At 39.4% G+C, this 21,906-nt stretch overlaps 1 protein-coding gene across 3 annotated transcripts in view; it reads left to right on the top strand.

Annotated features, from left to right (window-relative positions):
- Positions 1-14,282, top strand: part of LOC126966228 (NADPH oxidase 4-like) — a 37,520-nt gene extending 23,238 nt beyond the window's left edge. Inside the window, exons 7-12 of one of the 3 annotated variants that reach the window (XM_050810183.1) lie at positions 3,090-3,185; positions 5,229-5,366; positions 6,994-7,097; positions 8,109-8,231; positions 12,160-12,744; positions 14,093-14,282. In XM_050810183.1, coding sequence (XP_050666140.1) covers positions 3,090-3,185; positions 5,229-5,366; positions 6,994-7,097; positions 8,109-8,231; positions 12,160-12,744; positions 14,093-14,216 — 1,170 coding nt within the window. In that variant the 3' untranslated portion in view covers positions 14,217-14,282. Of the gene's footprint in view, positions 1-3,089; positions 3,186-5,228; positions 5,367-6,985; positions 7,098-8,108; positions 8,232-12,159; positions 12,745-14,092 lie in introns of those variants that run through there. The other 2 variants (XM_050810200.1, XM_050810192.1) reach the window with 2 other exon arrangements.
- Positions 14,283-21,906: the final 7,624 nt, after the last annotated feature.

Raw genomic sequence — 21,906 nt, 5'->3', positions numbered from 1 at the left:
TAACTTCATATTCTGAGGGCACGGCCGTGCCTTTGCCAAGTCCAACAAAAACAAGCAGCACGGCCGTAATATCTTTCTCGAAGCAGTTCAGGCCATTTTCGACCCCCAATAACATGAAATCAAGAATCCTGTAACAAAAATATTTTTAATATTATATGGAATATGGAGACAGAAGGACCCTTATGTAGGGACTAAATAAGTTGACCGACTTGGTATTACACGGACCTCACAACATTTTACGGTAGAAAAACTAAGTTTCTTAACTAACTTCGTTTTTTTTTACAAGTTATGATTATGATGGTATACGTAATATACGATAACTCACGGATAAGTATTTGTGTATGATTCATAACGTTCAGGTTGTCATAGTCATTAATGTTTTATGGTTTACTTTGAGTATTATTGCATCCCAATGAGTAAATTGGCTGTTACACTTAAATATGAGTCACGTGACCCTATTATCGGTATAGTAGGGTCACGTGACTCATATATAGCCTTCAATGACCTGATTACTAAGTGTACGTCTGAATTAAATTGAACATCAATAATATGATTTGTATTAATATATGTCCACTTTATTATATTTATCGTGTGCGAGTGAGTTCATATTTTATGGACTGCTGCTTAGATTAAGGGGTAAATATTATTTTAGGGCTTAACTTAAAACTGTCATCAATTTTTTTTAATTCTCAGTATGTGGTATTTTGACAGGTATGGTTATTTTCATAATTTTTGACATTATTATTCACAAAAATTAAAGAAACATATTATTGCTTAAAAACAAAACAATGCTACAACTATTTACAATATTTCATATGATTACATGAAGTTAAAACAATCAGAACAAACAAGAGTACCAAGAATACTGACAGCATTTCCACGTTGGATAGCCTAGGCTGATCTGTTGACCGAAATAGCTGCCAGCGCTTGGGTTTCCAGTATCCACTATTGAGGCAGGAAGATAGTACTTTGTACATTCTCCGCGCCTCTGGATCCCTCGGGCTAAGCATCTCGACACCAAAAGGCTCAAAGATGTAAGATTAACTTAGAGCGCCATTTTGGCGACGTTCGCTATCTTCGGCGCTCGATGCAGCAGTCCTAGCACCAACTGAAGTAGCTTGACATGAAAAGGAGTTAGCGTGTCGACGCAAGTCGCGTCCAACATCAACGCCCTTCAAGACATCAGTATCATTCCACCAGGACATTTGTCATCTGGACGGGTTGCCATATTCAGAGTGGCAAATGTTTTAAAAGCAACATGATTTAAATAACTTGATAGAAAAAGCCCCAATTTATATATTGAATGGACACAAAAACATCCCGCAATGTTTGGGAGTGCTCGCATATAGTTTCAAATTGTATATTTTCAAATAACGTATACATATACATTTTGTGTTAAAAATATGCTTCATTAAGACTTTATTCAAACATTTCTGCGTTCACAAATACAAACTGGAGTATTAGTTCAATTTTATCGCAAGCTAATAATTATTGTAGGTCAGAATTAAGAAAAATTTTGGGGATACCGCCATCCCAGTCCAGTCCGCCAAACCTGTCCGATTCGGGATACTTATTTACTCGTTAAATCGATCTATTCAAGTTCAGAACATATTGGTTTTCTCCACCTTTTGTATGTATTATATCCAGACTTGTATATTTTCTTAACTAATTCACTGAATCACTATCAGAAAATATACGATAACATTACGCAGAAGTTGTGTCTATTTTCTAAAACTGTATTTTGTTGTACATTCTGAAACCACGAGTAATAACACGTCTGTAAGTGCGTGTTGGTTTGGCCTCGGATACACGTTAAGTAAACACAACCTCGTTTGTTACGGTAAAATGTAAATTATTTTAAAATGCAATATTAGAAGCAAAATTAATAACTTTTTCAATTGTTTCAATTATATGACCACTAATTGAAAAAAATGTTTTTAGTTACGGCTAGCTACGTAGATTACTCAAGACGCTTTTGTGCACTTCTTATTTCTTCTGGCGTTAGAGTAAAATTTAAAACCACCCGGTTAAGTGAATTTTGATTGTTTACCCCAGTATGTCCATAGTATGCGTTTGTGTCAAAGTCTTTTAGTGGAATTGTCCGATCTATTATGGTTTGCTATCATTTCACTAAGTCACTTAAGATTTGCAGATGACATAGCAATCTTTGGTAACTCGGCTTCAGAACTAGAGCAAATGATGCAAGCTTTGAATAATGCTAGCAAAAAAGTTGGTCTACATATGAACACCAGTAAAACGAAAACCATCATAAGCCTATAGAAATAGACTCAAATCAGATACAATTTGTAGAAAATTATGTATATCTTGGGAAGCAAATATCTTTTAACTCTAATAGTAACGAAGAAGAAGTAGAAAGAAGGATCAAAAGCTCTTGGAATAAGTTCTGGTCACATAAAGAAATATTAAAAGGATCCTTCAGCTTAGAGTTAAAAAAGGTGGTAATGGATACATGTATCTTACCATGCCTCACATACTCAAGCGAAACGTGGGTGCACACAAAGAAAATTAAACATCGGTTACTAACAACACAACATGCCATGAACAGAAGTATCTTGAGGCTCAGAAAGATACATAAAATCCGCAACAAAACCATCAGGAAAAAAACAAACCTGACAGATGTCCTTGAACATGTATTAAAAATGAAATGGCAATGGGCAGGACATGTGGCTAGGGTCCCAGACCAAAGATGGACACTAAAAGCGAAAACATGGAGTGGTCCCTCAGGTAACAGATACCAAGGCAGACCCAAAATGAGATGGAGTGATGACCTTCTTACAGTGGCAGGTAAAAACTGGCTAGAGAAAACAAAAAATAGAGAGTTGTGGAAGAAGATGGAGGAGGCATATATGAGGCATATGGATATATGATCGGAGGGATCAAGATTATAGTTTAAGTAATCACATTAGTTTAAGGTATATTTTTAAGTTACTAACACATTAAAATATGCAATCTATAACTCTTGAATAAATATGCTTATTATTATATTATTATTATTATTACCTACTGGTGTAAAAGATAGTTGAAAGTATGGCATTAATTATAAATAATTTTGTTTATTTTGTTTTTAGACCTGGCTGTGGGTGTCCCTGCCGCTTACATATTACTTTATAGATCTCGTGTGGAGGATATTTGTGAGGAATCAAAAAAATGTTCAAATTATATGGGTGAGTACTGGATGTTTACATAATTTATAGAGTCTAGATAGAGTCGCTTGTTGTTAGACAACTGATCAAAACAGGTTTAATACTTTAATGTGCGTGACAAGCTCAGTCTTACACTTGCGATTTGTGTGACACTATAGTGTGCGTGAATTGCTCATAATAGAGGTTAACTCTTAACTCAATTATTTTTGACATTTTCACAGCTGTCATAGTCTAGACGTATAAATAATGTAAGACTGGATAATTTACTATGTAAATTATAAAATAGTATAAAAAACGCGCATGCTCTCCAGCAACATCAGAAGAATCACAGGAGCGTTGCCGGTCACTTTAGGTGTGCGTGCTTTTTTGAAGTTTCCTATAGCTTGATGGTTGTTTAATGATGGGTGATAGATTTTGACGTTCAATAAGTGATTATAAATCCTATTTTGAATAAAAATATTTGAATTTGAATTTGAATTTACTTTTTTCTAATTAATCATGTGAACTGTTAAGAAATCTGATTTTTGATATTATTGTGCTCGTCACTTTGAGAAGTGAGTCTTATTAGGTACTCATCTAGCCATCATCTTTTGCAAAGGTTACATTATGTTTAGTAGACTGGTATTGTATTTTTGCAAAACTTTGAAAGAATATACTTTTACTTAATGAATAAATATTAGTATCACAAAGGAGAATGGTGAGAATGGACCCACATAATTTAAAAATTAAGGAAGCATCGTACAAGTACAAGTTTAAATTAATTATAAACTAAAGTTTTATACCATGGTTGTACAAAAATTATTGAGGCGTTAAGATATGGGAGTCAAAAGAAAGGCATAGACCTAAGATACATATTATTGATTGAACAATAGATTTTGATTAATAATTTTAGGTTATATTATACTTTTAGGTATATATTTTTTCTCCCACTTTTTTAGACTTACTTACGATTTGCTTTTTTCTTAGCCTTGTTATGTTCTACAATAATGAATAATATAATAAATTTCCATGGTGTACGCCACTTCTTCCAGTAGTTCCCAAAATACATGCATTCTCGCCATCCTCCTTTGTTTGCCTCATAAAAGAGACATTAAGAAAAGTGGTTATAGATACATTATAGTTTAGTCTATCTAGCAATTTAAGTTAATGTGGAATTACTTATTAGCCTAAGTTAAGGCTATATTATAATGCAAGCGGGGAAACTTTATAATAACTATATTATTATGTTCCCAAAAAATTTATGTTGCAAAAAATTTATGTTGCAAAAAATTTATGTTAGCAAAAAAAGAACAAACTTGTGACAGTTTTGCACACTCTCTAATTGTTTTGCCAGGTGTTGGGGTCAAAGGGATTATTATGTGGTGGCCTAAGCACCGCTTTTAAAATGCTACATTTTCGATAAAAGTCAGTATGGAATTAAGAAACATTGAGTTAACAAATACAGTAACATATATACGGTATCTAATCCTCTTATATCGTTGCAGAGTATGCAATTAAAGAGAAGCTATCATTGTCTACAGATTAATTCCCGCTTTATAGAATACCTCGATGGATTTCCATAATTGACTTAATTACATTATTGGGTCAATTAAGAACAGTATTTGAAATAATTACTCTTTTAGTTACTTTATATATATATATCGTATGTATATTGTCAAAGCCGTGATATTATAATTTCACTAGTAGATTGTTAATCTTCTTACAACTTAAAGGCCTGATTTTAGTGACATTGTAATGTCACGGGTATACTATAGTGGTATTATAATAAATTTTGGTACATATTAACAATCTAGGTATTTTTTTTATACGCAAGTTGCAAAACAATAATAGTAAACCACGATTTTCCATCTTAAATTATAGTGAACAAGGGTCGATTCGTTAAATTCCGCCCAATTCCACCTTCGCACAACAAGCCTCGAACAGGGATATCATCCCCACCATCTAGATGTCCGGTGTTAAAAGACTGGCAATGCTACTGTTATTCCCCCGGTGATGCAAGAGGGTGTGAATGGCGGTGATCACCTAACTCTTCCATCAGTTTTATTTATTTAACAACTTTTTTAGGTGCGTCATATGCCGGGGAGGACAATTAGTTTGAATTTGCGCATCGGGGAACAGTTTTCGTGGCGCGTCGGACAATACGTGCTGCTGCAGTGTTGTGATATATCGTCAATAGAGTGGCATCCATTCACCGTTGTTAAGGTTAGATATTAGAAAATAAATCAGTTATTACGGTTAGAAATGAGAGCATCGTCAGCCACCATTTGTAGATGATTATATAATTTATACAAAAGCTTTTTATACGATTATTACAAAAATACAAAAAAAAACCTTTTTAAACATTGCACAGAATTATGAGAAGAAATAAATAGTAATGACAAAAATTCTCTCACAAAAATAACGAAATCATTGATAAATTTCACTTTCATTAATATGTATATTATCATATTAATATGTCAATAATTTCTGGGAGGACTTTCTAAAATTTAAATTATATTTTCTTTGATTAACGCGAGAGTAATACATTTAAATAAAATACTTAACAACTACAGGGGGACTGAAAGCGTGTTCTGCAAAGCTCCCGAAACGTCGGGTTAAATAAATAAATAATGAAAAATGTAACTTTTACGCAAATACTTTATGTTTAAAATATTAATAAATACAGTGACATTTGCACCTTCTGTTTACTATGATTGTGCTACTTTTTTACCGATTTTTTGGCACTTAAATACTAATAGTAGATAAATAGTGATATATCAGCACGACCTTGCCACGTTTCACTGTGGCTTATCATTGCAAAATTGACGAACTGCCTTACGAAATTTTAAACTTTCAACCTCTAATTCACACTAAAAAATACAAATGAATTCTCAATGCTGATTATTTCTAAGTAGCAGCAGGTATAGGTATCTACTACTTTGAAAATAACGGATTTCTATACACACACATACAGTCAATCTCTAATTAATAAACGATAAACTCCTAAAACAAAATTCTTAGCTAGTTAACTATAAATAAAACCTATTGAATATTGACAAAATCCGATTTAAATGTTCGATTCAAAGACTTACAATTTACTAGCGTATATACAAACAAAGCCAGTGATTGTATATTATTAGTATATTAGGAAATAGACATGTCGCTCTTTCGAATCCAAACAATTTGATATTTTTGCGTTTATGTAGAGTTGGATTATGTACAAATTAATTGTATAATTAATTCCTCAGGAAAATTAATTAAAAATAACAAATTGATCAGTATTGTTGACATTGTGCTTACTATGCCTATAATTGAATAGTTTGTCCAGTATATATTCTTGATCCGTGGACCCATTGAGGCCCGTCTTTCTCATATACAAGAATGCAACAATTCTGATCTTGAGGAAACATTAATGATCATATTTCCATACGAATTTTCTCGTCTTTTTTCTTTATTATAAATTTATTTTCAAATGAGATGAAAATGGTCATTATCTGTGTCTCTCTGTTCGACATCAACAAACGAATAAATAAAAAAACTCTGTCTCAGAATATCCTAATCCTTCCCTTAAAGTTCTGTTTCCAATATTTTTATACAATTGGTTTATTTTGGAGGAAGAAATAGTTGAGAACGAAACTCTGATTTTTGAGTTTTTGACTCATTTTAAGTCGGAGTCTGTAGTTGGCTTTATCTCACAGATGTCTTGATTGTCTCGCCGGCGTTAGCACGTATGTTGTTTAGAAATGTTAAATCTGAAAAAGCTCATTTATGTTTTCTCTTTAGTTATCAAATAGATTTCGGAAGAAATTTTAATATAAAAATATATTCTGAAATCATATTAGTGTTGCAGATTCCAGATAATGATGGAGAACTCGAGGTTTGGATTAAAGTGAAAGGAGATTGGACCGAAGCGCTTGAGAAGCTACTACTGGAACAAGGCCACCACGACCTTTAGTGAGAATATGATTTATTTTAGGATGATGGTGTTAAGTCTTAAACATTAATTTTATATTTTTATTAATTTTTGTTTGAATTTTTTTTAACTAATGAAGAGACGAGCAAGACGTCCACTTGATATAATAATTACTGTTATTATTATTTTTTTAATTTTAATGAGGTTTTTAAATGATAATTTAAATCTAGCCAAACTTTTATAGTTTGTTGGCAAGTCATTGCGCTCAACTTTGAATTAAGTGTCTCTTATCTACAATTTAATATGTAGAAATTATAAAAAAAAAACGATTTCAACTCAAAAAAAACGGTTTTACTAAACTAACTTTAATCGCTAAAGCTGAGATCAGAGCGTACTTACACTTTTCTCACTTTACTTACGTAACACTTAGCTAAGAGTAAGCTTAGCATAATCATTAATTTAGTTTTTAGTTATTTTACAGCTGAAATTATGCTAAGACAACTAAATACAAAAGTCAAGTTTACGTTTTATCACACTCAGCTAAGTTTTACTTAAGTTAAGTCTGAGCGAAGTCTTAGTGCGCTCTATAGATCTCAGCCTAAGTATCATTGACAACTTGAGTTATTTAATGCTACCAACAGGGTATTTTTTAAGTTCGGTATCACCCCTCAGCTTCACTATATCGTTGTATATGATAAGTGATACTGTCCATTACAATCGAGTTCCGCTCGAAGTTCTAGCCTAAAGTTCTGGACTAAAAATTGTGAGTGGCTGCGGGCTTACGCTCGTCACCTCGAGACATGAGATGTTAAGTTTTTGTAAGCCAGTAATTTCACCACCTCTTTGGTAGCCATCTATTTAGCATTTTGTGCTATGAAACCTACTGATAAAACTACAATTATCTAAGTTTGTCCCAATCTCCCTTACGCACAGCGACATCGGCGCCTTGGTAACTGCACATGCTAAATTATGTAAAGCAATTATTTTGTCATTCTTGATTAGATAGAGCTATTTTATATAAAGAGCTGTACATAAAAATTCTTGTCGTTTAGTATGTTGGTAGATGGGCCGTTTTCAAGTCCAATGGAAGGTATCAGCCAACAGGAGATAGCTATATGCGTTGCGGCTGGCGTCGGTATAACACCCTTCGTAGCCTTGCTCAGACATCTTTACAGGTATTTTCTTAGTCCTAATTACCATCAATCTTATTTGGTATAAATTTTACCAAAAGCTTCACACGAAAGGTCATAACAAATTAGAGTAACCCAGCACTTGATCTAAACCTCATCGCGCTGCGTTACGACCAGTGAATTTCGCACGGTCAAGTAGATTTCTCAGGAGTTGTCGAGTCTATCAGTGTTTGCCTCCAGGTATTTCATAGCTGTTACTCTAGATAAAGAAGAAATGAAAGATGCAATAAACAAAAACGACCATAACTTTCGAAATAAAGGCTTGGATACACTTGCGGTACACAGGGATCCGAACATAGCCAATGCGCAATCAACGCAATAATAATATGCAAACCAGCAGCGCGTTTTAACCAACACACTCACCGACCGTTTGTGAGCAAGGCGTTCCAGTGACCTGCGGAATTGTATGAGTGTGGCGAACGCATATCGATAGAATTCCATATTATAGATAAAAGTATCCTCAAGAGATGATGTGGTTTGGGTCGGCTGCTGGGATAAACTAATAAGTTATGACCTATGAAATGAATTTGATTGGAGTCTAGCCTGGGAGGATATTACACATCTAATTGCTAATTTTAATACTTGATATAACATATTACATTAATAATTATATTACGAAGAACCGCTGCAAAAAATCTGTGACAAGTCCAAAGTTAAACCTGTCCTTAACGTTGCTCTGTACTTTCCCCGTTGCGAAAAAATAATATTGGAGTCCCAGGCCCATGGGTGTCGTAAGAGGCGACTAAGGGCTTTTTAGAAGTGGGAGAGTCATGCTGCCGTCTTATGACGTCAGCACAATCGGGCCAGACTCGTCCGGGTTAATTACCACACTCGCACAGAATACCGGCGTGAAGTAGAGGCATAGCGCCGCTATGTTTCGCATAGGTAAGTGTCGAGGACTGGAGGCCATTCCCCCCACCCCCCTTCCTCCCAACAAGATTATGAAAGCGGTCCTAAAAGAGATAGTACCCAGGAGGGTACCGGCTCTACCAGAGCCGGAGAATCCCTCCCCGAGAATCGCTCGGGCTGCCCCTTATGTTCTGGGGAGGACAGAGTACCGCGCATGTCAAAGTACAAACAGGGTAGCAATACCACGGCACCCCGCTCCACGCTTAATGTGGACTTTTGTAACATCAGGGGAATTCACTCCAAATTAAACGCCGTCCACCACCACCTTGAGACGGCTCAGCCGGCCTTGTTTTTCCTTACGGAGACGCAGATATCTCGACCGTAGGACCGTAGACGTAGACGTAGACGTACCGCTAGGTACGTCATATTTAACGTACCCCGGGTACAAAATTGAGCGTTCAAGCGGCAATTGATAACAAGCTTGCACAGATCCCCTGGTGATTTCAACGGGCACAATGCCAAATGGCTTGGATCACGTACCACAGACTACGCAGGGCGATCTGTGCATAATTTTGCATTGGCGTAGGGTCTGTCTTAATTGGTTGAGTCGCCAATGCTGCTCCCGGATGGGGAAAGCCACATACCGTCTTTATTAGATCTTCTGCTGACTACACATCCCGATACTTACTAGGTCACAGTCGACGCCCCTCTCGGAACGTCCGACCATTGCCTGGTCAGGAGTGTAGTGCCTATCAGACGCCAACGTCACAGACCACCAGCGACTCGCCGCGTTTGGCACTACAAGTCAGCAGATTGGGATAGGATGCGTTCCTTTTTTGCATCCTACCCTTGGGGCAAGGTTTCCTTCCATTGGAAGATCCTAGTGCCTGCGCCGTTGCAGTAGCCGATGTGATACTACAGGGCATGGATATTTTTATACCAAGCTCTGTAGTACCGATCGGTGGCAGATCACAGCCCTGGTTTGATGCGTCAGTTAAAGCAGCATCTGACTACAAAAAACAGGCGTATCGAACTTGGGTTACGGCGCTGGGCACAAAGGATCCGAACTGCAAAGTTCTTAAGAGGAAATATAACCGTGGCTCCAGATTTTTTAAGCGGCTAATCACCCGTGCGAAATCGAAGCATGTCGTCAAAATCGGTGAGCAGCTTTCCAGTTACCCGACCGGAACACGCAAGTTCTGGTCGTTGTCGAAAGCTGCTCTTGGTAACTTCAACCAGCCGTCCCTGCCGCCGTTGCACATGAGGAATGACACCCTGGCCCACACGGCGAAAGAGAAAGCCGATCTCCTTTGCGCTCTTTTTGCTTCCAACTCGACTCTTGACGACAACGGAAAAACACCGCCGACCATCCCGCAGTGTCAGAGCTATGCCTGAAGTACAGTTTAGACAGAAAACTGTTAGGCGAGCTCTGTCTTCGTTGGACGTCAGGAAGTCGATTGGGCCAGATGGCATTTCTCCAATCGTGCTTAGAACGTGTACCCCTGAGTTGACGCCGGTGCTAACGCGTTTATTCCGGCACTCTTATTCAAAAGGCGTGGTTGACTGACTCATGGAAGTTAGCCCATCCGATCCAAAAAATGGAGATAGTTCGGATCCGACAAACTACAGGCCTATTGCTATTACCTCCCTGCTCTCCATGATTTTGGAGCTTTGTTGGATAATCAACCGCCAGCTCTTGGTATACCTTGAGGGTCACCAGTTGATCAACAACTAACAATACAGCTTTCGCCATGGTCGGTCGGCAGGTGATCTTTAGGTATACCTAACACATAGATGGGCGGCGGCTATCGAAAGCAAGGGGTAAGGCCTGGCAGTTAGCCTGGATATAGCGAAGGCCATTGATCGTGTAAGGCACAAGGCGCTCCTCTCAAAACTTCCATCATATGGGCTTCCCGAGAGCTTGTGTAAGTGGACCTCCAGCTTCCTCGCTGGGCGCAGCATACAGGTCGTTGTCGACGGATATTGCTCGACCCCGAAGCCCGTGATTGCTGGAGTGCCTCAAGGCTGTGTGCTATCTCCCACGCTGTTTCTTCTGCATATCAATGATATGTTGGACACCTCTATAACATACATTTCTATGCAGACGACAGCACTGGTGATGCCGTATACACGGGCTATGCAGGTGTCTCTCGGGAATCGTCGACCAGTGCCGGGAGAAGCGTGTCTTCTATCGAGTCCTCTCTTGAGAAGGTCGCGGAATGGGGTAAATTGAACCTCAAGTTTACGTGTTTACCACTAAAAAAACCCCATTTGTCGTATCACCGCTCTTTGATAACACTCCCCTTAAAGCCTCGCCTAGTATCGGAAGACTGGGTCTCGAAATCTCGAGCGATTGCCAATTTCGTGGCCATCTGGAGGGCAAAGTCAATTTGACTTCGAAGAAACTGGGCATCGTTAATAGAGCACGGCAATACTTCAAGCCATGTGGGCCACATTCTATCGCTCTACAAAGCGCAGGTCCGGCAGCACATGGAGTATTGCTGTCATCTCTGATCTGGCGTACCCCAGTATCAGCTCGATCCATTCGACCGCGTGCAACGTAGAGCAACTCGAATTGTCGGGGACCCAGTGCTCTGTGAACGGCTGGATCACTTGGCGTTGCATAGAGATATCGCTTCATTATGTGTCTTCTACCGCATTTATCACGGGGAGTGTTCCGATGAGCTGTTTAACCTGATTCCTGCCGCCGAATTCCACCTTCGCACGACACGCCACAAGTTAGGATATCATCCCCACCATCTGGATGTGTGGCGGACGTACCACGTACTATAAAGCTGTGGAATGAACTTCCTTGTGCGGTGTTTCCGGGACGATACGACATGGGTACCTTCAAAAAAAGCGCGTACACCTTCCTTTAAGGCCGGCAACGCTCTTATGATTCCTCTGGTGTTGCAAGAGATTGTGGGTGGCGGTGATCACTTAACAACAGGTGACCCGTACGCTCGTTTGTCCTCCTATTCCATAATAAAAAAATACATAAACATTTATTTTAACAAAAGACATTTGCAGGCAAAAGTAATAAATTTTAAAATTTGGATTACAGATATCCTAGGAGCCAGTTTCCGGGAAGAATTCACTTAATATGGATAGTCCGTAACCAAAACGAAATATCTTGGCTGGCAGACCTAGCAAACAAAACTATGTTAGAACTGAGAAACGCTAACAAACCAGATAGACTACATTTAGAATTATACGTTACAAGCAATAAGCATATTATATGTGTCAATGAAAAAGGTGTGCCATTTATAGCTAAAAACAACAATGATTTAACACTATTTAAATCGAAGAATAGAAGAAGCTTTATTAATAAGAAAGCAAATATCTTCAAAAGTAATTATATTAAAGAAAAGCTCTTTGTTAAAATTAATACTAATAAAGATTTAAGGGAACTAAACGGCAGATTTTTTTTAAATAAAGATAATAGTGGCCATCTCAAAATCAGTGAGGAAGAAATGGCATTGCTTACTCCAAATCTGAAGCGTAACGTACTAGATGACTGTGAGGCTAGAAGTAATGTGGTACGAAATATTGATGTTCTTAAAAACTATCCACTTGTTGGATGCCGAATTAGAAGAGGAAGGCCGCATTGGGATAGAGTTTTTGGATATTGGGTTCATCTTTATCCAGGGTAACAATCTTTTTGTTTATTCCTTTCCTTCCGTCTCTATGTATCGTAAAAAAATTAACATTACAATAACTTAGAAGTGTATCGGAATTTATGATAATTTTTGTTTTATTTTTTTAATTCTGTTTACCTTTTGTTACATTTCATTCGAAGCACTATCAAATTTATTTGTTTACTGCTAATTTGATTTTAGTTTCTATCAGCTGCCTGCCTGATATATTTTTCATAGAAGAAAATAATATTAAAAGTTAGGCACTTCATGTCCACTTAAAACAAACATTGCTAAGAAATTAGGTTCCAAGCTAATACTCGGGATTTCGCTACTGAGAAATACATAATATTATTAGGAAGCCTATAGATGTAGTCCTACACACACGTCTAAAATGACAAGACGATCACCTGATGGTCAGTAATAAGCCCTGCCTACTACAACGCTGTGCCGCTCAGGATTATTGTTTTAAGCGGATTCTTAGCGGCATCGCAAGGTGCTCATCACTTTGAGTTATAGGATAAGGCTGTGATCTCTAGAGCGAACTTAGACTTTGCTCAGACCTACCTAGGAAGTTGAGTCGAAGACCGTATTTATAAACATAGCTTTTAAGTTTAGCTCGCACTTAAGTCCACCATACCGACGACTTTTGACGACCGAACTATTTTACTTACTTATAATCCGAACAAATAAGAGATCAATAATAAATTGCGTCATCACAACAGTTTGTTGTTCGACGTTTTATCCCGTGTAAATCACTATCTACTGTCACCCATTGCTGTCACACATCTAAAAATGCGTTCTGTTTCTCATACCAAATAAGTTAACATATCCGCATTTCTCATAAATCATTCATCGATTTCCAGTTGATTTTCCGATTTCCAGTATCAATAAAACTAATAGTAGGTTTAGGATACTGTTATATTTTAGTATACTTTCTGATGTAAAAGTTTGTTTAATAATAATGGACAATGTACCGTGTATAATGAAACGTGCGCTTGACCTTTCTATTGGGCTGTGTAAACTAAATCACACTCAGCTCACTATAATCTCAGCTGTCAACTGACTATAAATACCAAGTCAAAGATTGCCTAAAGCTAGATCTCAGCTAAGTTTTACGTTAGTAAAGTCTGAGCACGCTATATTGATCTCAGCCTTAGCCTCACTAGCTCAGTAATTTTACTAGCTACGGCGCCATTGAAACCGAATCACAATAATGTATGCACAATACTGTATCACGGAAAAAAATTAGGCTACAAAACTAGCCTGTATCTTGTGTAAAGAAACCTTCCACTGCTGTAAATTCATTTTACTGGTGTGATACTGCATGTAACAGCAATAAATACATATATTATATTTCAGGTACCACATAAACCTCTACTGCTGTGGACCAAAAACATTAGTTAGGTTGTTGCGAGAGAAATGCAAGAATATTAGTTCCAGTACGAAAACTAAGATAACTTTTATTCATGAATCATTCTCATGAGTTTTATAGACTGATTAATTTTATATGTCTACTATATTGCAGAACAATAAATTATTATTACCTTTGCATGTGTATTTTTTTAAGAATTTCCCTTAAAATCCGAATATTTCCTGAGAAATTGGGTTTTCTACCGCATTTATGACGAGAAATGTTCCGGAGCGTTATAATGTTATTCATCCCACCTTCGCACTAAGCGCCAGTCGCCACTAACTGGTATATATCATGCTCATCATCTGAATGTTTGACATTCATCTACGGTGCGCTGTTTAAGTAATGTTTATCCACTTACAAACTTTGGTACGAGCTTTTTTCCGTGGTACCTTCCACCGGACGTAACATCGGTACCCAAATAATTTCATACGAGGTGTATACAATTTGTTATTCCTCTAGTGTTACAAAAGAGTGTAGGTGCCGGTGAACACTTAACGTTAGGTAACCCGTCTGGTCGTTTGTCGTCCTCTTCCGCAATAAAATTATATGGAGCTAAAAAATTAATGAACCTCAATTGTGGTAATATTCTTTGATTTTTTTAATATTTTGGTTTATTTTACGATTAAAAATGGCGGGAGGGGAAATGAGCAAATTGTGCCTTTTGTTTAGAGTTTCGTCTACATTCTCTGATAAATAGTCGCAATTACTTTCATAGTCTTTTTCTGATGCATCTTCATTGAGCTATTTTTTCATAAATATTGCAGATATGGTTTCTCCTTCGCTTCCTAATATACTTAGTCTGGCCATAAAAACTGTTCCAATAAAAGTAAACAAAATATTTCATTTGAATTTGGAATCTGTTATTTTTATATGAGTTTTTTCATTTTGGCGCTAATCATTGTACAATATTAAAATGCGATATTAAAATGGAATGGGGTGATATAGAGAACCGAATCGCTGTGATTGCATTACACAAAGTAGGTATGGAGCCAAATGCAATTTATAAAACTCTCCATACGCTTGGTATTAATAAAATGTTTGCGTTCTGGTCTATTAATAGGTACAATGAGACCTCCTCTATTTGTGACAGAAAAAGATCTGGACGTCCACGTAGTGTTCGTACGAAGAAGGTGGTCAAAGCAGTAAGAGTAGAATTCAGTGATGGTTTGTTGGGGTATTGGCTATGAAGAAGTGACTGACTTTTGTGAAAAAGGTATCAAAACATCGATGCGATGTAAAATAAGTATCAATTATCAGTAAGTAGCGACACGTCTGTGATACCGTGTAAATAGGACTAGTTTGTAATTGTTTCAATTCTTGTAAGCCGTTCACATTCACTGCCAATGACTTTTTGTACACAAAATACAATAATGCTTATCATAGTTCACTGAGCCTTTAAAAAAAGAGCGGCTCTATAGTTTTCATTTCTGACTGTGTGCTTGTCGCGTCCTTTCATCTGTCTCATTCTGACAAGCGGGAGAGAAAGGGATGTGAACACTTGTCAGTAATTGTACCATATTTAAGGAAATAATATTCGATTTATTAAATTATATACAATATTATATAAATAAATAAACATACCGGTGATAGGTCACACCAACTTTTTTTGCGTCGTTAATGTATTATTTGAGCACTATTTTATAGTACTCTTAGGCTTGGGGATTGAAATACAGTTGACACACGATTAAGGAGAAAAGTGCTTACATTGTCTTTTTGCACACTTTTGCCGTTCCGTTATCAGACTGCGAATGATAATATGTCCATGTGTACATAACGTCGTAGGTGGTATCATAAAACCACACAATTGCGTTTTAAATTTATAGTTATCTAGGTAACAGTGATACACACTCAGTGAAAATTTTAGCTAACTAATTATTACAGTTGATGAGATACAACACTTACAATGACAGTCGGACGGACGACAGGCTAGATATATTATTGCAGACGTTATTTTGTTCGAAATATAAAAAAAATATCTAAACCTGGCGGTATGCAATATGTCTCTTATTGCCAAACAAGTCAAGTTATTTTAAATAACGCTGGGACTAGGGTTACATAAAAAAAGGTCATAAGTAAAGGTAGTCGTTAAGTTTTTAAATGTAAGAATATTCTACATAGAACATTTAAGAAAAAGTTGAATGAAATCGGTAAAGCCGTTATATTATATATGTATATTGTTGCGTAGCAACGCTGCAACGTAAATGACGAAAGTGTCAAACTTCAAGACGTTGTTAATTTCAACAGCTCCGTCAGCAATATTCGAAGCTCAGCGGAAAAGTGTTTACTTTAGTATGGAATTTTTTGGGTTTTGTTTAGTTAATGGAAATTTCTAGTAAGTTCAGGATCAAATCGAACAGAAAAAAAGGGATGGAAAATGTGTAAGCAGGATAAAAATAGTTAAAAGCATTTTCTAGTACAATTTAAATTTAAAGATGGAATGGGAGAATCATTTTAAAAATAGAACAGATCCGGGGTATATAAGCCGTACTAAGCGTGGCCTACGGCAGTTCTAGTTCTGACTCGAAAGTGTAAAGAAGAAGAAAAGAAGAAGTAGTGAAAAGTGGAAGTGTTCCAAGAAGAAGAAGATAGAAGAGACTTAGTGTTCGGTGCGGTGTGACGCGTTGATGGTACTGCCGCCCACAAGAGGAACAGCGGCAGACCGGCGAAGTGAAAGTTCTGAAAAAGTGAACGCAAATAAAAGACTCGTTCCTATAAGCGGAGTATTATTTCCAATCCCTGACCCACTCCCGTGTCAATTGGTGTCAGAAGTGGGATTGGAAAGATGCCATTAGTGCCCAGGAACGAGAAGGGAGTGACCACGCGAGCAGGAGCAGCTGCAGCGGCAGAGGACGAGTTACATGAAGCATCCGGCTCTAGACTCAGTGTGACCGTGTTAGCACCGCAGGCTCCTGCCGTAGACATCAGCGCGCTCATGCAGCAGATGGCCGCCATGATGCAAGAGCAAGCGCGCCGACAGGAGGAACAGCTACAAGGCTTGAAAGAGGAGCAAGCGCGCCAACAAGAGGAACAAGCACGCCGACAGGAGGAGCAGCTGCGAGGCCTACATGAAGGCCTCTCCAAAGACATTCTATCCGTTGTGCAGAAAAACTCCACCCGTATTGACGCTATGGTAAAAGAGATCGCCCGAATTGACAGTGTGGAAAAGAAGATGGACAAAGTTGAAGAAAACTTTCAACGGAAGATGGGAGAGATGGAAGTTACCATTAATCAGCTCAGTGGGAGGGTCGTGTGTCCTTCAGTCAACACAAGAGTCACCTGCGGAACCACATCGACCAGAAATTTAAAAGTACCCCGCTACGACGGCAAGACCTCCTGGCTGCCTTGAAGCTACAATTGGAGACGGTCAGAAGAGCCAGCGGTTGGAGTGACCAAGAAGCGCACTCTGCCCTCACACTAGCACTCCGTGACGAAGCACTCTCCGTATTGGAAGCACTCGGCGCTGGGAAGGAGGAAGTGACCTACTCGGACCTTCTTGACGCATTGGAGGCACGCTATGGTGATAAACACCTCGAGCATGTGTACCAGGCGCAACTTAAGGACCGCAGTCAAAGGACCAGCGAGACTCCACAGCAGTGGTCTGTGGAAGCTGAGAAACTCGTGCGTAAAGCAAATCAGTCGTCGCCAACTGCAATAGAAGAAATGTTGCTCCAAGTGTTCATCGATGGAAAACGGGACGCCGAAGTTAGAGCAGCCGTACGATTAAGTCATCATACCAGCTTGAAGGAAGCGGTGGCACATGCGTTGGAAGTAGAAGCGGTACGCCACGATTCTCGGGCGTTGAGACTCCGCAAAATCGTACCAGCAGATACCAACTGAAAGCAAGCATACAACCCGGTATGCTTTGGCTGTGGAGAGCGAGGACACATCAGGAGCACTTGCCCCAGGCGTGAGAGCATAACGCAAGGTAGGAAGGATGCGGCGGTCTCAACATCACCGCTGGAGCAGCAGCAAAACTAGAAAAGGCCAGGGCAGTGGGGTGGGCGCTGGCCCGTGGAAGCAAAGCCCCAAGGATTTTCGTTAAGCAGACATGTGACGGAAACACTTTAGTTATAGAAGGAATGGTAAATGGAAAATCTTGCCGCTTCATTTTGGATACGGGAGCCTCACGCACTGTCGTTAGCCAAAGAAGACTAGAGAGCATCGGAAGACGACATATGCGAGAAAATGTAAACTTAACACTCACAACAGCCACCGGTCAGCGCATACCAGTCCAGGGAGAGATGATCGTGGCCATAAAAATCGGTGATACGTTGTACTGGCAAAAAGTGGTAATCGCGGATATAACAGATGACTGCATCATCGGGTTGGATTTTCTTCGAAATCATCAGTGTACCATTGACATGAAACACGGTGTATTGAAGCATGGAGGTGAAGAAATTCCAATAAAAGGCGGAATTTTTGGAAAAGTGCTGTGCTTGAGGGACACTACCTTAAATCCGAGATCGCAGACCTTAGTCCCGGTAGTCCTGCCAAAGAATGACAGAGGAAGATCCTGTAATTGCGCTATAATTGAAAGAGAGACATCGGACACGACATGGATCCCAGCCAGGACTGTTGTGGGAAACTCCCAAATTGCGATGGTTCCCGTGTTTAATCCTCATGAAGAGAAGCAAATCGTTAGGAAGGGGACAGTGATCGGAGCTTGTGAGGAAATAGCTTGGTTAAGAAAGTGTGAAGAAGGGAGGAAGACCGTAGCTGCAAGCCAGGATGTGAACATACAGAAACTTCTGGATGGCTGTAAGGACAATCTTACCAAGCTACAATTAAAAAGCGAGAAATTTCCTGTTACGCTACGCCGGGATGTTCTCGAAGAACGACGGAGACATCGGAAGAACTGGTTTGGTGAAACACAAGATCGACACAGGAGACACCATTCCGATACGGCAGAGACCAAGACGTATTCCGTTTGCACGCGTACAAGAAGTGGAAGACATGATTCGGGATATGAAAGAAAATGGAGTGATAGAACCGTCGTCGAGTCCATGGTGTTCTCCAGTGGTTCTGGTGAAGAAGGAGGATGGATCAACTAGATTTTGTGTGGACTATCGGCGTCTGAATGATGTTACTAAGAAGGACAGTTATCCATTGCTAACAATCGATGACACCTTAGATTCACTTTGTGGCATGACGTGGTTCTCTACTCTGGATTTGAAAAGTGGCTACTGGCAAGTTGATCTGGACCCTAAAGACAAGGAGAAGATGCTTTTTCAACCGGAAAAGGGTTATGGCAGTTCAAAACAATGCCCTTTGGATTATGCAACGCCCCAGCTACTTTCGAATGGTTGATGGAGTATGTGCTGGGTGGTATGTTGGGAGAAACCTGCCTTGTCTACTTGGATGACATAATCATAATGGGACGAAGTTTTGAAATCATCTTAAGAAGCTCGAAAAAGTCTTCGCAAAACTGCAGGGTGCCAACTTGAAGTTGAGTCCAAAGAAATGTTCCTTCTTTCAATGTCAGGTGAATTACTTGGGGCACGTTATCTCGGAGCAAGACGTTGCGACGGATCCTGCCAAGATAAGTGCTGTCAAGGACTGGCCGACGCTGACAGAAAAGACACATGTGAGAGCATTCCTTGGACTATGCTCTTATTATCGACGCTTTGTGAAAGGGTTTTCCGATGTTGCTAAGCCCTTACATCGACTGACGGAGGAGAAAAGAGCCTTTTTCTGGGATGAAGTCTGCGAACAAGCTTTCTTAGAGTTGAAGAAACGACTATGTGAATCACCTATCCTCGGATATCCTGACACGGAGGGAAGATTCATAGTAGATACTGATGCTAGCAATTATGGAATTGGTGGAGTGTTATCTCAGAAGAGTTTCATCAAGAAGTTGTAATTGCATACTTTAGCAAATCTTTATCGAAGCCGGAGATAAACTACTGTGTAACTCGTAGGGAGTTACTTGCCGTGGTGAAGACATTACAACATTTTAAAAAGTACTTGTTGGGTCGCAAATTCCTCATAAGGAATGATCATGCTGCCTTGAAGTGGTTACTAGGATTCAAGAATTCGGAAGGACAAGTGGCCAGATGGATTGAGCAACTTCAAGAGTATGGCTTTGAAATCGAATATCGAGGAGGAAAAATTCATGGAAACGCAGATGCTTTATCTAGAAGACCTTGTCCGACGGAATGCAAACATTGCATCAGGAGGAGAAAGAAAATCCAATAATCCGACTGATCAGAACAGATTCGATCGATGAGAACTGGAGCAACGATGCAATGAGGAGAGCTCAGGAAAATGATAAGGATCTTCAACCACTTTTACATTGGCTAGCAAGTGGATCATTTAAACCAAAATGGTCTGATGTAGCTAGACACAGGATGGCTACCAAGAGTCTCTGGGCACAGTGGGTCAGTTTGGTGATGCATGACGGGTTGCTCTGCCGGAGATGGGAAACCCCGAAGGGAAAGGATTGCCATCTGCAACTGGTCGTTCCCAGGGTGAAGGTGAACGAGATCCTGAGAGCTTATCACGATAGTTCTTCAGGTGGACATTTGGGAATAAAAAGAACTCTCACAAAAATTAAAGAACGATTTTACTGGTTGCATTGCCGTGATGATGTGGAAGACTGGTGTCGTAAATGCAAGAGTTGTGCATCTGTCAAAGGACCTCAGACCCGGAGCAGAGGAGCTATGAAGTTGTATAATGTTGAGGCTCCGTGGGAGAGAGTAGCTCTGGATATAGCCGGACCGTTTCCAGTCACCAAAGCTGGAAACCGTTACATAATGTTGGTGATGGATTATTTCACGAAGTGGCCGGAAGCATTTGCTCTACCTAATCAAGAAGCAGTCACCGTCGCGACGAAGCTGGTGAATGAAGTTTTCTGCAGATTCGGTGTGCCTTTGGAGATGCACAGTGATCAAGGGCGGAACTTCGAGTCACAATTATTTCAAGAGTTTGCAAGATCTTGGGAATCCATAAGACCAGAACTACGCCATCCACAGTCGGACGGGATGGTGGAGAGGTTTAACCAAACATTGGAGCGTCATCTGGCAAAAGTAGTGGACAGTCATCAGGATAACTGGGATGAGTACATTCCACTGTTTCTAATGTCGTATAGATCCGCAATACACGAGACGACTACGGTGACTCCTCCGTATGCCAATTTTGGAAGGGAATTGAAATTGCCAGCTGATTTACTCTCAGGCTGTCCACCAGATACTCCGAAAAGTATAACATAATATGTGGATGAGTTACGGAACAAGATGGTTGACATGTACCAGGAAATTAGAAAAACTGGGCTCAAGGCAAGTGAACAGATGAAGACCCGCTACGATCGAAGAGCTAATAGTCCTAGTTTTCAAGAGGGAACCCTGATTTGGTTACACAATCCCGTAAGGCGAAAGGGGAAGTCTCCGAAACTCCAACTCAGTTGGGAGGGACCAAACAAAGTAATCACAAGGATAAATGATGTGACTCTCAGGATCCAGCGTACCCCTCGAAGTCCCCCGAAAATCGTACATGTTGATCGGGTGGCTAAGTACTACGGAAGCAACGATGATCGGGACGATCATGTCTTAGGGGGGGGCAGTGATGCGTAGCAACGCTGCAACGTAAATGACGAGAGTGTCAAACTTCAAGACATTGTTAATTTCAACAGCTCCGTCAGCAATACTCGTAGCTCAGCGGAAAAGTGTTTACTTTAGACGCTGTAGACCCGGGTTCAATACACCTACCAGTGTATGGAATTTTATGGGTTTTGTTAAGTTAATGGAAATTAAGTAGTAAGTTC

Source organism: Leptidea sinapis, chromosome 1, assembly GCF_905404315.1.
Source record: "Leptidea sinapis chromosome 1, ilLepSina1.1, whole genome shotgun sequence".
Classification (NCBI taxonomy): domain Eukaryota; kingdom Metazoa; phylum Arthropoda; class Insecta; order Lepidoptera; family Pieridae; genus Leptidea; species Leptidea sinapis.
This window is presented reverse-complemented; position numbering and strand designations above follow the sequence as displayed.